This window comes from Chlorocebus sabaeus, chromosome 5 (assembly GCF_047675955.1).
Source record: "Chlorocebus sabaeus isolate Y175 chromosome 5, mChlSab1.0.hap1, whole genome shotgun sequence".
Classification (NCBI taxonomy): Eukaryota; Metazoa; Chordata; class Mammalia; order Primates; family Cercopithecidae; genus Chlorocebus; species Chlorocebus sabaeus.
Window position 1 is genome coordinate 50779327 of NC_132908.1, and position 17493 is coordinate 50796819.

At 40.0% G+C, this 17493-nt stretch overlaps 1 protein-coding gene across 2 annotated transcripts in view; it reads left to right on the forward strand.

Moving 5' to 3' along the window:
• The window catches only part of FTO (FTO alpha-ketoglutarate dependent dioxygenase), a 422796-nt gene that overhangs the window by 198670 nt on the left and 206633 nt on the right, over positions 1-17493 (forward strand). For both annotated transcript variants that reach the window (XM_007993307.3, XM_007993308.3), the window contains exon 7: positions 150-269. In XM_007993307.3, the coding sequence (XP_007991498.1) occupies positions 150-269 (120 nt within the window). The remainder of the gene's footprint in view (positions 1-149; positions 270-17493) is intronic.

Below are 17493 nucleotides of genomic sequence, written 5' to 3' on the forward strand. Positions count from 1 at the left end.
ATATTGGGAACTGGTTAGGCTGACCTTTCTCACCTTTTCTCATCCTATGGCTGTCAAGTTACCGGAGGAGAATTAAGAGACGAAGTCATTGTCCTTGTTTGTCTATCACAAGGGAATTAAAACCACCATCTTCTCTTTATGGTCCACAGGTCGAGTTTGAGTGGCTGAGGCAGTTTTGGTTTCAAGGCAATCGATACAGAAAGTGCACTGACTGGTGGTGTCAACCCATGGCTCAATTGGAAGCACTGTGGAAGAAGATGGAGGGTGTGGTAAGTCCATGAGGCCTGGGACCGTGTTTTGTGGGCTGCTGTGTTATACAAATCCTCCACTGCCTCATTTGCATAGGCAAATATAGATTTAATTATTCCTAATTATCACGTTAGGTTCTTCTTGGTAAGGTGATGGGTATAGCCAGGATTTTGTCAGTACAACCTCAATTTAGTTCAATAAGCATTTATTATTTTCTCCTCATAAGGCATGTGCTGGACATATACTAGGAAGTGGTGATAAGAGGATAACAATTTGAAAATAGTATTTAACATTTATTTGCATTTTTATATGCATCAGGTGCTACTCTGTTTTCCCAGTATTAACTTTAAAAAATTTTACAGCAATGCTAAGAGGTATAGAAACTTTTCCAGGCCTGAATGTATGGATGTGAAAACTGAGGGACAGGGAAATGAAGGGCCTCCCCCAAGGTCACTGAGTAAGTGGCAAAGCAAGGGGGAACTCCAGGCAGGCTGGCTCCACAGCTTACGTTCTCCTCTCAACCACTGTGATCCAACAGTTGAACAAGGAGAGGGGCACGAATATCACCAGGTATGACGTTAGCTAAAATGAAATCCGGTCATATATGTTAAATGTTAAAAGAAAATCACAGTTCCAGAGGAGGGAGCATTACTTTGAGACCACTTGAGCTGGCTGGGATGGTGGTGAAATGGCAGATGTGGTTTTTGGCGCCCTTGAATGCTGAGGAGTATGATGGGATAGGGGATCTGGGGACGAAAAGCAAGGCCAGAAGTGAGGAAGTCCGGTATGACCAGAGCAAGGAGTGCAGATGATGTGGGAGGAAATGCAGCTGGAAGGCAGGCTGAAGCCACATGGAGGTCTTGCATTAAGTCTTAATTTAAATAATAGTAATAATAATAATAGCAAACACTTACATAATACTTATTAAGTACCAGACATTATTCTGTGTGTTTTCTATATAATTTCTTTAACTTTTATGACACCCTATAACATAGGTGTAATGTATTCCCCATTTTTCTTTCTTTCTTTTTTTTTTTTTTTTTTGAGACGGTGTCTCGCTCTGTCACCCAGGCTGGAGTGCAGTGGCGCGGTATCGGCTCACTGCAAGCTCCGCCTCCCGGGTTCACGCTATTCTCCAGCCTCAGCCTCCTGAGTAGCTGGGACTACAGGTGCCTGCCACCGCGCCTGGCTAATTTTTTGTATTTTTAGTAGAGACGGGGTTTCACCGTGGTCTCGATCTCCTGACCTTGTGATCCGCCCGCCTCGGCCCCCCAAAGTGCTGGGATTACAGGCGTGAGCCAGCGCGCCCGGCCCTGTATTCCCCGTTTTTCTAACGAGGAGACCAAAACACAAAGGGTTTATGTAACTTCCTCAAGGTCACCCGGCTAACAGGTGAGGGAGCTGGAATTTGAACTCTAGAAGGCTGCCTCTGGGGTCCTTGCTCTTCACCGCCTCACTGTTCTGCCTTCAAACAATCGGATTTGGAATGTAGTAGAAAAGTGATAAACGCCTGCAAACTCTGGAGATAGTACCTCTGCACAGAATTTGAAATGTGCTGGAAACAATGAACTAATCTGCAAAAATGGATAGCTATTGCTAATCCCTATTTTATTTTTTTAAAGCCACTTTATTGGTGTATGATTGCCCTACTAAAAGGTATACGTATTTAATGTGTACAACCTGAGTTTAGAGATACGTGTACATTTGTGAAACCATCACAGCAGTCTATGCCATAAACCTATCCATCACCTCTAAAAGTTTTCTTCTGTCTTATTTATTATTATTATTATTTTTGTGATAAGAACACTTAACATAGGGTCTACCCTAATTCCTACTTTATGATAATGAAAATGTCAAGTCACAACTCTGAAGGCCCCAGTTTAAAAGTCGGGATCAGAATCCAAAAGTCCTTGCTTTCCAGACATCTCAAATCTTTAAATCATACCTTTTCATGGATATGTGTCTGGGGAAGGAATGTTATAATCCTTTTAATGTATTAATAGTATCACAAAAATTGATTTCTCCAAAGACCTGAATCAATGCAAAACCGAGCATTGTGAAACTGAATTGGAGTTAATGAAAAGTCTGTGCCTAAATCTCCTTGGTCAGTTCTGTTCCTAAACTAAGCCTGTTATGAGTATTCTCCATTTTTATGGGCTTCTTATATAAAGGCAGCTTCAGTTTCAGGGCAACTTTTTTTTCCTCCTACTGTGTAATTCTGATTTTGTCCATTTACATATGAGTTAGAACCTCTTAACTTGATGAACCTTGGCACTAAGACATCAGCTTGACTTTGAAGTTGTAATTGGACAACTCTGTGAATTAGAGTTGAAGAGCAAATAAGAAAGGAGCTCTTACTGATTTTTTTTTTTTTTTTTTTTTTTTTTTTTTTTTTTTGAGACGGAGTCTTGCTCTGTCATCCAGCCTGGAGTGCAATGGCACGATCTCAGCTCCCTGCAACCTCCGCCTCCTGGGTTCAAGCGATTCTCCTGCCTCAGCCTCCTGAGTAGCTGGGATTACAGGTGCCCACCACCATGCCTGCCTAATTTTTGTATTTTTTAGAAGAGACGGAGTTTCACCATGTTGGCCAGGCTGGTCTCCAACTTCTGACCTCAGGTGATCTGCCCATCTCGGCCTCCTAAAGTGTTGGGATTACAGGCATGAACCACCGTGCTTGGCCCTTGATTTTGTTTTTGTTCAAGAGCTTTTTTTTTTTTTCCTTTTTTGTAAAATCTGGCCCAGCAAGGTGGCTCATACGTGTCTTCTCAGCATTTTGGGAGGCCAAGTTGGGAGGATTGCTTGAGCCCAGGAGTTTCAGACTAGCGTGGGCAACATAGTGAGACCTCATCTGTACGAAATAAAAAACATTATCCGCCTGTGGTGGTGCATGCCTATAGTCTGAGCTACTTGGGAGACTGAGGTGGGAGGATCATTGGAGCCCAGGAGGTCAAGGCTACAGTGAGCTGTGATCGCATTACTGCGCTCCAGCCTGGGTGACAGAGTGAGACCTTGTCTCACATACACACACACACACACACACACACAAAATAAAATATTTGGTATTGTGAGTTTACCAGTGATATTCATTATGAATTCATTTAAGGGATTTAGTTATATCTATGTAAATTTGTGCATAAATAATTTGAAGGTGGTGGCACATTCGTTAAGAGGAAATCTCTTTTGTTTTGTCGCTCTTGTATAAAAAATACCAAAAGGAAAAGCAGTTCTGCGAACTCTCTGGCGGTAGTTTCCCAGCAGTTGGCATGGCATTTCTAAGTGTTCTGAGGGAGATCAGTGGCCTCAGTGTCTCCTCAGCATGCCTTGGGATGATCTTTATCAGCAGAGTCAAGATTTAGGCCCAGTTAAAAGGGATGTTTCTTCCAAATTAAATGTAAGCATTGCTTCAAGCCTTTTACAAATGACTTTTTACAAATTCAAGTAATTTTTTCTTTCTATTGGAAAAGACAGAACAGAATAATTGTTGGATGGGTCTACGGTTCTGTGGCTGTGTTCGTGCAGTGCCATCTGGTATTTGTATACTCTGGTGGAATTGGCAGTGGCTGGTTAGGTTTCCACTTAGTACCAGCCCACCTCATATTTTCTCAGTTGCGAGCAGTAGGGGGCAATGTTGAGCTACCAGATTGAGGCCCCAAGATGTTAGCCTTTCAGAAAAATGCATACAAAAATACCATTAACTGTCAAGAATTATCCCTGTTGCTTCAAGTTAGCTGTAATCTCCAAGATTCCATAACACAGGATATCAGTTGTGGGTTAACAAATTCAACAGCAATTTAACATAAAAAGTACAGTGTTTGGTGCACATTTGGATTGTATAGCATTAGACTAATCCAAATGGAATTTCTGAGTGTCCTCACTTTGCTTCCAGGGACTATCTGACTCAAAATTATTATCATTTTAGACAAATGATTCTTTTTTATCTTTATGCTTTTTTTGAATTGTAAAATCGTGTGTGTTGTGGAAGGATTTCTTTAATCAGTGCATTTTGTCTGTTCTGCAAAATAACATCGATCTCTTTTGCTGAGAAAATAAAATAAAAAACCTCAGGGAATATGTACATTACTTTTCCCCTTTTGCTTATGAGTAAAGCAACCTTTATCGGCCCTTGTACCAGGGAAGAGACTTGCGCTGTGATTTCTGTCTTTGTGTTCTTTTTTCACTTTGTGGTTGGAAGGTGTAGTCTCAGGAAGGATATAGAAGAATGGAAAATGAGCTTTGAAATCGCTTTTCTTCCATTAATGGTAATTGCTTCACATGTCATAACCAGTCACATATTTCAAAAAGTTTAGTCAGCTGTCTCTAAAACTCCCCCATCCTCCACTTCCCATTTCCTGTCCCAGCAAACACCATTTTTATCACACTGTTTATTCTTGCCATTTTTCTCCCGGCGGATAGTTTTACTCCGTCCATGCTCTTGTGATGTAAATGTTAAACCTTATATTTGAATGACATTCTGATAAAATATCACATTTTCCCTGAATATTACCTCATGAATGTATGAGCCATTAAGCCCAAAGCAACATAACCCTTTCTTATAACCCAGGAATTTAGTCTGGCCTTTCCCCTCCTCTTTGCTCCCTATTGAGGATGGCATTATAACACTATAATACTATTCAAATATTTGTTTTTTATTTTAATTTTTTTAAAACCCGATGCACTTCCTTCCTGCCACTGCCCCCGCCATCCAAGATGATTGTATTATGAGAAGACTCTTCAGGATAAGAGAGAGTTACCATTTGAAAGAAACTGTGCAACTGCTTTGCTTTCTGGGTAAAGAGAAATATGAAAAGCTGAAGTCTCCTGTGAGGTGAGGAAGTCTTGCTGTAGCCAGAGATTCAACGGATAGGCCATTTGTCTCTCAGGGTCTGGTATCGCTCTTTGCAAAACTGACATTTATTTTACCTATAAAAATGTTTTAACACTGTCAAATTCACAATGATACAGAAAAGAATGCTAGGTGCGAAATCCTCTAAATTGGTGACATTTATTCCTTTCCTGTTGACCTTAAAAAAAAAAAAAAAGGTCAATTTGGTATAATCCAATGGAAATATTTGACAATCGTTTTCCGAGTAAACATTTTCAAAAGTATTGGTGATTTCTATACTGGAGAGAAATTCTTCTTGCTGTTTTCCTTGGTTTTTTCTTTTAGAAGAAAAAGTAGATCCTGATGGTTTTGAATGTTTTTAATTGCATTTCCTGTTCTGACAATTCCTTGTGCTGTTACAGCAATGCATTTATATGGCAGTTGGCCTTAATAACCTTTATTGACTTTAGTGGGTAGAAGCCAAGACTGGATTATTTTAATGTATCCGTTTTGAAACAGTGTAAAACACAACATATAATTATGTTAGGTAAGCTATAGGCTACATTTATTTCTCTCCATTTATGTTAAAATTTGGCACAGGAGAGCAGAGATGTGGAAAATGAGTAGGTGTTTTATTTAATAATGTAACCAGTTTCTTGTTGTTAAAGTTTTAAGAGAGAAATGTACTTAAGAAGGTAAAGGTTGTCCCTGACAAGTTAGTTATAATAGTTTAATTTTAAGATGAGTCATGCCTTTTCCCCTGCTATTTTGGCCTGTGTAAATCATCTGGGAAGGCCCTTGCCAGGAGCCTGCCCGTGGCTGTGTGGATGAGTCTTCCTCAGCGTAGGTTACACTTCATGTAGGTTACACAGTCATAGGGAATGATTGAGCCGAGCAGTAGTTTGTTTATTTTTGGAGAGATTAATGAAGCTGTCATGAGAGTGCTTTAGAATAAATTCTTTAAAACTGAATACAGGAACAAGGTTGCTTTTCCATTTACTGAAATATTTACTGAGTATACTGGTATTTGCTATTGTATTATAGTTCAATTAGCTAAGTTTATTTTAAACTTCCTTCTAGGATTGAAAATTTTTGGGGATGTGCAGAAGAAAGTGATGTAAATATAAATATTGAATTTTTTTTGTTTGCATTAATGGGAAAGTCACCAGTTAGTGTGTGTGTGTGTGTGTGTGTGTGTGTGTGTGTGTATGTGTGTATAATTTTTTTCTCCCTTCTTTTCAGTGTTAATGTGCACAGTAAGTTACATCAGCCAACATAATCCAGTCTCCCCATTTTTTTAGGGTTAGCATTTCTGATTTAGGAGCAGAGTATATTATAATAATTTAGGATCCGATGTGAGATATCTAGTGGTTTTAAATTAAAATGTAAATTCTCTTTTTTGACTGGGGCAGTGCTGAGTGACTCAAGATAAGCACAGATTAGAGGTGGATAAAGAGTCATAAGCATCCAAAAATTCAGTTTCTGAAACCGGTATGCAGACCTTTATGTTTAGTTTTGAAAATTTGGAAAAACGAAAAAGTCACTTGCAGCTGGAGCAGCTTAAAATCTTTGGTTTAAATCTTTGGTTTTTGGTTATCTTAAAAGTGTTCAGGGAAGCTCGATTCTTTCCATTCTCCTTCCTACCCACCCACTCCAATTCCCCACCCACTCCAATTCCCCACAGCTATATTGTTCTATTAAAAGTAAAACATCCCAGCACTTTGGGAGGCCGAGACGGGTGGATCACGAGGTCAGGAGATCGAGACCATCCTGGCTAACCCGGTGAAACCCCGTCTCTACTAAAAAAATACAAAAAACTAGCCGGGCGAGATGGCGGGCGCCTGTAGTCCCAGCTACTCGGGAGGCTGAGGCAGGAGAATGGCGTAAACCCGGGAGGCGGAGCTTGCAGTGAGCTGAGATCCGGCCACTGCACTCCAGCCTGGGTGACAGAGCGAGACTCCGTCTCAAAAAAAAAAAAGTAAAACATCTGGGGAGAAATTTTACATGTGATTTAGCAATGAATTTCTTACACGTTTTGATTCCTTTTTTGATTATCTTATGAATTTCAGAGTTTTCCATTTTTTTCCCCTAAGCGTCTGCACCTTTAGTAAGGAATTTTACAAGAAAGTGTTGTGTATCCTGTCTTTTTGGGAAAAAAGAATATACAATTCCAAGAGAATTCAGGCTTAAGCCTCAAAAACACAGTGTGCATCAAAAGCACAAAGGACTGTGTTTATGATTCTCTTTGAAGTGTTTTTGCAACTGGATAAGGAAAATTTTAGAAACCGTCTGATAGTGTTCAGGGTAAATACTTAAACCCCTTTAGAGAATTTCACACACAGATACTGTGCAGCAGAAAAAAGGGATACTTATGTTTCTTAAAGCTGCTACAGCCTACAGCTTTGTACTTAAAGACAGAGGTGTTGAATAGAATTCTACTGAGGATACATCCAGTGACAATATCTCCAGGAACATCAGAGCAAACCAGTGGGTAGGACTTTCTGTTTTTAACCCTTACATGAGCTGTGTGAGAGTTGAGCTTTATTGGTAGCAAGTCCTAGGATGTGCCTGGTACATCTCAGGAATGTTAAGAGGATCGTTCCTAGTGCCTCTGCTCTGCACACAATAGGAGCAAGACTAAAAATGCTGAAGATGCTGAGACAAAGTGACAGGAGCTAGGAAATTCCAAGTGACAGCCTTGCCATCTCTCTTAACGCTTAGTGTGTGGAGAGAAAAACTGGAGTAAACAACCAGGGTTTCTGTTTTAACCTCGATTCCGTAGGATTTGGCTAAATTTTGACAACCTTCGTTAAATACACACATGTACTTGTGCACACACACACATATGCGCATTTCACACATTCTATATGCCAAGAAAAAAAGATGAATTCTGCTGCTTTAAATAGTTTTAACCACCCTGAAATTCAAATTGATGTAAAGGTGTGAAGATCCTGCTATTTTCCCTGGGGTGCTATTTTAGCCTTGGCTGCTGGAATTTATTTTGGATTGCTTTGACTAGCAGACCATCATAGCATTTCAGATATGAATTAAGAAACCCTGGCACAAGATTGGAATGTCAGAAATTTCTATTTTTCCTGGAAAAGATATAACATAAAACAAATTATATACCTTATTTCATCTAGGTTGTTTTTTTTGGAGGGGGTGGGGAGCATGGTAGAGGGATTAAATTCAGCTCTAGTCTGTTATTTACTTTATTATAATTGCCTCTGAAATATCCTAGAAGAATCTCAGTCTAGAAGAATGAAGTAGTTTGCATAATAATAATAATAATCACCACACCTGCAGTTTTGAAAGGGAAGCAAGATTTCCAAAGGATGTCATGCCATTTATTTGGAATATTATCAAGGTGTTAGAATCTTTTTTTTCCCCAAGTTGGTTAATGAATAATCGCTAAACCTGTTACCTTTTGAAGAGTATTGTTATGATGATCCAATGAGAAAGTTTGTAAAATATAACACACGTAAATGCAAGGTATCACCAGTATTGATTTTAGAAGGAAGCGTGAACAGTCTTCAGCTGAGGAATCCTTATTTCGAGGCCGGTTGACCGAGTCTTCCTTGGTGACAGCATCCCTTTTCTTTCCTCATTTTCCTTCCTCTGGAGCTGGGGTTCAGTCCAGGAGCTAAAGGGACTCACAACAATTTGGAACTCAGTGCTCCTCTTGCAATGCATCTATCCACTGTGGGTTAAATACTTCGGGAGGCTGGGCTGGGAATCTTTCCATATTGTACAAAAATGTCTCTATGGAGAAATGTGCTCCCAGTGCCAAAAAATGACTTACCAGAGAGCCCCGGGAACACATTAAGTTGGCCCTTCCGTGCCTTATGGGTAACATAACCACCATCCTGTTCCCTCCTCATTGACATCTGCAAAATAATGACCCTTTTTTAACCAAAGGGAGCTGTGATCTATTTTTTCTGCATTCCTGAAAGGATCTCTGTGATTGTAGATGATATTTTTAATAGCATCTTTTCCTAACAAGTTAAATGTGGTTGACGTGGTTTTTTTCATTTTCTTTGCATGATCTCAGTCCATCTGGAACCACCTGTGACAACCTCAATTGTAAATTTTTCCTTCAGATGTGTAAAAATCTCAGGCAGATCATCTCCTGCTTGTTTTTTTTTAGTACCACTCAATGAATCTCCTACTTGTTTTGATTGACAAAATTAGCTTTCAACTAAAAATCTGGAGTCTTCGGCACTATTCATAATTAAAGTTTAATGTTGTACACATACCTGCATAGCCATATCTGCATTGGTTATAAAGACTTAGAACTGATGGTAGCTTGAACATATATAGCCCTCTTATTAAATATTATTAATTGAAATGACAAATTATGAAATATCCAGAATAATGCATCAGATGTTCTTTAACAGATGTTGGGGGATTAAGAGGTTTCATATTTTACTTAATGACATAAACTTTTCATGCAGTTAGCAGTGACATTTTTTAAAGGATGGGAGTGGTGGCATAGACCAATGCCTACAATACATTCATATGTTCCTGATACTGAAGTTTCGTGTCCTGGACACCTGAACATTGTTTGGGAAGGGTGGGCAGTATTCAGCCATCCAGTAATAAATATCTCAAAGGTAACATATCCAAAACCCATGGTTTGATTTCTGTAATCCCTAGTGTTTCACAGTTCAGTAATTTGAACCATCCAGTTGCCCAGACTAAAACCTTGGAGTCTTCTTTATGTATCTCTTGATTTATCAGTGAATCCAGTTAGCTCTACTTTCAAAATATACTCATGACCTGACTACCCATCACTACCTCCTGTGCTACCACCTTGGTAAAAACTACCATCGTTTATAAAATAGCCTCTCAACCAGCTTTCCTGCTTCTACTACCCTATGTCCATCCCAATCAGAATGTTCCTTTGAGATACAAGGCAGGTCGTCACTTCACTCCCCTGTTTCAAACCTACTGTCATGTTTAGAAATCCACCTTCCTTGCAGTGGCCTAATGCCCTGCAGGATCTGTCCATTCCTCGACCTCCATCAGTGCTCCCCCTCTTTCCCTCCCCTAACATCTGCCGTATTATGTCTAGAACATGTCCAGCCCACTCTTGCCCAGGATTTTTGCGTATGCCGCTGCCTCTGTTTTGAATGTTCGTCCTTCTGTAATTTACATGACTCTCTCCCTCATTTCATTCAGATCTCTGCTCATATCACTTTCCTGGAGAGAGTTGCTCTGACCAAGCACTCTCTTATTGTAGCAGGGACTTACTCTTTTCTACTGTACTCTTAACACTTTCCACCAACTGCGATTATCCCATATATCCATTTGTTGTCTGTCTCTACCTGAAATAATCTCCGTGAGGGCAGCAGGGACTTGGTCTGTTTTAGTCACTCTTATTTCCCCAACCTCTAGAACAGCATCTGCTGCATAGGAGGTACTCAACACATGTTTGTTAAAAGCAAGAGTTCACGTGAGGTCTGTGTTCTAGTCCTGCCTTTTCCTCCTACCCATGTTGATCGGTGTGGCCTTAAATCTATTATGTATTTATTTATTTATTTTGAGACGGTCTTACTCTGTCACCTAGGCTAGAGTACAGTGGTGTGATCATAGCTCACTGTAGCCTCAAGCTCCTGGGCTCAAGTGATTCGCCCACCTCAGCCTTCTGAGAAGCTAGGACTACAAGCCACCATGCCTGCCTATTTATTTTTATTTTTGCAGAGACAGGTTCTTGCTGTGTTAACCAGGCTGGTCTTGAACTCCTGGCCTTAAGTCATCCTCTCACCTTGGCCTCCCAAAATGCTGGGATTACAGGTGTGAGTAACAGTACCTGGCCAATAAATTCTTTTTAACTTTATACCTTTTCCTAAAGTGTTACCTCTTATTACCTGCTTCACAGGAATATTTTTGGGTTAGTTTTATTCTTAAACAAACATAACTCTCAAAATAAGACCCCAAACATCTTTAACTTCTTTTTAAAAACAAAATAATATCGAGGGCACAGAGGAAAGTCTTGTTTTATGCCTCTGGCATTTATAGCAGAGAAGATTGAGCAATCACAGGCAAACAACTTATGCAAATATGGAAAATCTTTTTTTTTTTTTTTTTATGAGAGGATTAAGTAGATTATTAGTTTCCCAGAGTACCAGTGTTGCTAAAAGTTACAATCATAGCGTTTTGTCTTATTTGTTTTCATCTTTCATGTTTTAGATTTCCCTCTTCTGGTAAAACTTAGTAAATTGTCACAAAATTAAATGACTTCTCCAACAAAGCTTGGACTTTCTTGTTACAAATTTTCAAAATTATATAGAGAAAGCAGCATGGGCTGGACAGGTTTTGGGCACAGAACTAGGGAAGTCCCTGAGGAGTAAACTGACTTCCTCTAGACAAGCTGAAAACTGATTAAAATATTTATCATCCTTTGGGTATGCAATAGCTTTTGATGATGGAAGGCGTATTAATATTCATCTTTGCTGCTTGTCTACACTTCAGACAGATCCCAGGAAAGGATGTTCAAATGACCAGTTATCTTTCCTCACCAGGAGTCCTTGAGAAACCAGTACAGCTTGGAACCAAGAAATGCCTTGTGATGTGGATTGAGCTTTTCCTTTGGGGGATGGGAATGGGAGAATACAAACCAGGGGAGACCTTTGGACTGGAAAGCTTTAAAGGATGACTGCTTTCTCACAGGAAGTCTTTTGCCAGAACAAAGGAAAAAGTTTGGTTGTAATTCTATAAGCAGCAGAACTGTTATTGCTTATGTGAATACGTGAAGCCGACTTCATTCCTTAGGTAAAGTCGGAAGATTGAAGCCTTATACAAGCTGAAGATTTTTCTTCCTCCCCACCAACCACCCCACCACTTTGTTGTTGAAGGAGAGAAATCAGTTGTATTTGCAGCTGATGCTCAGGTCTTCCGACTGGTTCTAGAGTGCCCCATCTCCGTTTTATCCTGAGACAGAATTTGGATGCATATGGTGTCCACACAGCCTGGCATAAGTAGCCAGGGTGGCCCTCTGGGATTCTCAGGATCTGTCTTTTTTTTTTTTCTTTAATGTGAGAAAGAGTCTGGCTTTATTAGTTGAGTTAATTAAGCAGTGTTGTTTTTTGTCTGGATTGAAACAGCCTTGATTACATTTTTGGTTGCAAATAAGACCTCTGAAAGAACTCAATCTTTATATGAACAGTCTGAAAAACCTGAAAGTTAAATAGAATATTCTCATAAAAAGGGCAATGTGTTAAGACTCTTGGTTTCTGTCTTTTAAATCTGAAAATTCAGAATCCTCTTCTCTCGCATTTCAGTTTCTATTATTCCACACTACTGAGATATTTTGATGAAAGGTAACCTTAAACATTGGACAATAATTATGTTTGAAATCTATTTTAATATAGTGACATCAGAAGTGCTCTTTCTTCATCCCAGTCATTTAATCATTCATCTGCTTTTTTTTTTTTTTTTTTGCTGTAAGTGTGAAGTTATACAAAGAACTAGGACTTATGTCTCCCAGGTTGATAAGGTACAAGGCAGTAAGTAATTCAGAGGAAGGAAAAGGAGAAGAGCAGATTCTGACAGAGGCCTTTGGGAATACGAAGGATTTTGATAGATGGAGATGGGTGGAGAATATTCAAAAATGGCAGAAGCAGGGCCATCGCAGTGGGAAAACACAGACCTGCTCTCAAACTTGATTAGACTGGATGGAGTTTGGTTTGTGTGAGTCCAGCAGCTAGAGATAAGATTAGGAAGATTAGCAAGGACCCTTTTTTCTCTAATGCATTTCTTTGCAAGGTATGGCACTTTCACCCCTTAATGACTGGCTTCCTATCAAAGTCATGGGAAGCAAAGTGCTAAACATGTGCAACTAAAAATAAAATGAAAACCGTTGGATTATCTTGCACTTGCAAAGGTTTTACTTTGAAAGCCAGTCAAATTCAATTATTTGCACTACTTTCAAGACCTGTCTGCTTTGTGAGTACAGCAAACAAGCAACACCATACATTTTTAGAATGAGAATTACAAATGAGATTAGGTAATTTTTCTACCAAGATTCTTTGGTTTTCTCTCGTAAATTGAATACCAGCTTAATAATTTTGGACTTTGGTCAGAAGTAGGTCTTCCCGTGTATGAACCACTTACGATTCTCTTCCTTATTAGGAACCCTAAGTGTATTTCATTTGATCTTTTGCTATTAGAGTTGTGGTTTGGAGGAAATGACATCTTCACTGCCTCTTGTCCAGGTGACAGTCTTGTGAACTCAATACTTGCATAAAAATTATTTTGAAATACAGCCAAGATGTCATTTATGAGCTATTTGATTTGATTCAAGAGAGTGGGTGTGGTCAGCTGTCACTTCCACTGCTGAAATAGAGTGGTTTCTTTCCCACACGTACCTCTCCACTCCTTGGCTAACAGTCCCACGTTAGTGATTGTGCACTCTCTGCTGTCTCTATTTGCCATTGCACTTCAGCTTGTCAGTCATACCAATTGAAAGACTGAGTAAATGTTCAGAACGTAAATGGCTGTTGTTCACTCTGGTCTTTCCCACCTTTGCACATAGGTTTCTGCTAGACTCTCATGTTCTCCCTCTATGTGTTGCTCTTATTTTCCAATGACTGGTTTTATTACTTCTAAGGCACAAGATGTTAATTGTTGAGTGATTAATAACTCTCCATTTGTTCTTCAAACGTGGGCTTCTGAAAGATTGCCTTTACTTTGATCCTGCTTAGGAATCTAAGGTCTTGGGGTAAATTTAGAGGCCACCATTCCCCTTAAATGATAGTGACATAGAGGAATGATATTATGAGACTACTGTTTCATTTTACCAAAGAAACTGATGAAAGTCACACCAGAGGGCCATTGCTCCCCTAGAGAACAAATGGGCTTCAGGCTTTTTAGAATGCCTTCTTCTTTGATACCTCATTATTGCTCATAATGCCATATGTAACTTCAGCATAGTGGTATTGGGCGCTGCTTAATTTCTTTCAAGGCCTGGAACATTTATCCTCTATTCTTTATTTATTAGGGACTCACCCTAATGGTACTCAAACTACTAGGCTCTAACAAGCTGAGGTCCAAATGCCATGGCATCCAGGAATGTCAGTGTTGGAAGGGACCCGAGAGAGGATCATTTTCTCTTCCTTTTTGGAAAGGAAGGATTCAGAAGGATGTAGGCTTTTCTCGGGGGCATATAGCCAGATAATATAGAACTCCAGATTTCCCAGTTCCTAGTTCAGTGCTTTCTACCACTCCCTAAATATCCCGTGGCTGTGCTTGGGATATTTCTCTGCTGCATTCACCAACTTTCAACGGTATGCCAATAGCAAAATAAGATAAACTGAGTGTTTCTCTGGAACTTTTTCTCTACCCTGTGTTTGGACCTGGCATATCAAAATTAGGCTATCTGGTGTTGAGATGGACACTATTTTTGCTCACCCAGCATTCATTCCTCCTTCTCTGGGAGCATCCTCATGTTGCCTTCTGGAGCCATTTTCTTCATTGGCTAGAGGGTGAGGTGCATTGTCTTATTCTGGCTACTCCATGAGCATGTGACCTGAGCCGGATCTTTCACATGAGCTTTCTCAGAGCTGTTTGCTTGTAAATATAGATACAATATCATAGACACAGGATGCAGATTTCAAAAGTTATCAACATGGCCGGGCATGGTGGCTCATTCCTGTAATTCTAGCTCTTAGAGAGAGTGAGGGGCGAGGATCACTTCAGACTAAGAGTTCAAGACCAGCAACATAGCAAGACCTTGCCTCTGCAAAACATACAAAAAACTTAGCCAGGCGTAGTGGCGCGTGCCTGTGGTTCCAGCTCCTTGGGAGGCTAGGGCAGGAGGATCACTTGAGTCCAGGAGTTGGAGGTTACAGTGAGCTGTGGTAGCACCACTGTGCTCCAGCCTAGGTGACAGAGTGAGACCCTGTCTCTTAAAAAAGATAAATAATAAACAAAGTTATAAAAGCCTATGCTGTGAAAAGTGTGTTTCTCCCCACTCAGTCCTCCAGCTACTCATTCCCTTCTCAAGAGGCTAGCACTATTCCCAGTTCTTTCCATACCTTTCTAGAGTTATTCTATTTTTTTTTTTTTTCTCCCTTGAGATGGAGTCTTGCTCCTGTTGGCCAGGCTGGAGTGCAGTGGTGCAATCTAGGCTCACTGCAGCCTTCCCCTCCTGGGTTCAAGCGATTCTCCTGCTTCAGCCTCCCGAGTAGCTGGGATTCCAGGTGTCTGTCACCACACCAAGCTAATTTTTGTATTTTTAGTAGAGACAAAGTTTTGCCATGTTGGCCAGACTAGTCTCGAACTCCTGACCTCAAGTGATCTGCCCACCTCAACCTCCCAAAGTGCTGAAATTACAGGCGTGAGCCACTGTGCCCAGCCGAGATATTCTGTATAGTTACAAACATTTATCTGTTTTTTCCCCACACGAATAACACTATGTCTTAGAGACTGTTCCATATTTGTATGTTCTTTTAAATTACTGTGTATCTTTTTTATTATATGGTTCCATAACTTATGTAACCAGACTCCTACTGTCTTTAGTCTTCTGCTGTTACAAATAATATTGTAGTGAACATCCTAATACATAACATTTTTCACAAGTGAGATCTATGGTAATTAATACCTAGGAGTAGAATTGTTGGATCAAAGGGTATGTGTATTTTTAATTTTAAGATAGATGGTCAAATGCCTTCTGTAGAATTTGTAGCAGAGTTTATATGTGTGTGTAAATGTGTGTATTTATAGATACATATATACTATCTATATGTATATATGTAGAGTTTATGTACATATATAAATGTGTCTATTTATATATAGATTAGTTTATGTACATATATAAACATAGAAAATATACATATATGTTATCTATGTACATGTGTGTATGTATCTATATTTATGTATAGATGTGTGTATATACATATACATATATGTACATGTGTACATATGTGTCCATATAACACCAGTTTCCTGACATCCTCACCAGCACAGTGTATCATCAGACCTTTTTGCAAGTACGATTGGTGAAAAATGGTGCCTGATTTCCATTTGCATTTCTCTCATTTCTGTTTTACTGAGAAAGAAACTAAGGCTCAGATGTATGAAAAGATTTGCCAGCCCATAGGAGTAGTGAACAACAGAGCTGGGGTTTGCAGTGAGGTGAGAGCAACTATTCTCTTAATCGCTACAATAATCTTTACCCAGGCTCCATTCTGTTACTGCGACTGAAGAATCCAAATACATATAGCGGTTCCCATGAGGAACACTCATCTATCCTTGACTGGTAAATGTGGGAAGGTTGTTCTCTTTCACCATGGACTTGTGCGTCAAATCAACTGATCAGTCTGGGCGATGAGTGCGGTTAGCGTGACATGCAGTGATGTTGTTACATGGTGGAATTGAGTTCCACACGGGGTGTAGGTGGCCCTTTATTTACCCTGTTGAGTTCTAGGGCTTTGTGCTGTAACTATTTTTGGTGATGGATGGTGAAGGGAGGGTTCCCCATGCCTGGAAACATGGCACTTTGCCTGATTTTCTGTTTAAAGTTATGTTCCTGCTGGAATCTATTCAGGTCTGAGTTTCAGTTGTCGCTTTCTGATACGATGAGCCTCCTTGGCCTCTCCTGCTCGCCTCATTCTTCCTCCACCTGTCAGTCTTCATTAGGATCATTTAAACACTGACTCATTCTCTGTTCTGGGCCTTTTCCTGCCTAGCTATGGAACTGCAGGTTGAAGCCTTTACCTTGCACACAGTTTGTTAGGTAAGAGTTTTATTTCAAGAAGACTTTGCGGAGAACTGAGATGATTGGGGAGTGGTTAGAACAATATTTTCTAGTAAAGGCAAGGACGAAAAGAGATCTCAGCAGGGGTGGAGAGCTTTCTTTGACCCCTTACTATATTTGAGTGGGTAGACACTAATTCTCGGGAGTTGGGGGCCTTACTAGACCACATCCCTTGCTGTGTTATCTCATGCTATGTTGTAAAGTGAACATCTGTTGCTGGCTCTATGACCCATGTGATCAGCCACTCCATCACCTTTGAAGTGGTCAGGCCTAGATACTCTTGGGTTAAGAGCTTTAGCTTTCAAGTTAATTATACTGGGGTTTGGGCCCTGACTTCATCATTTTGTTGTGTATGACACTGGCAGTCATATGGAGAGTCTCAAGTTTCTTCATTTGTAAAATGGGGATAATAATAGTACCTCCCTTAGGGGATTGTTGTGAGATTTCCTTGAGATAATACACGTAGTGTTTTGTGCATTGCCTGGCATCTTTTGCATTATTGCTTTGAATCTGCTTCTTTTATTCCTCCTGCCATCCTGCTACTTCGGTGACCCCTTACCTTTCACCTGAGTTCCTGTTGCTCCCTTAGGCTCTCATCTTATGTTTGTGTATATGTATAATTCATGCTTTCCATTTGGTTCTCTGTTCAAAAGTCACCTCACAG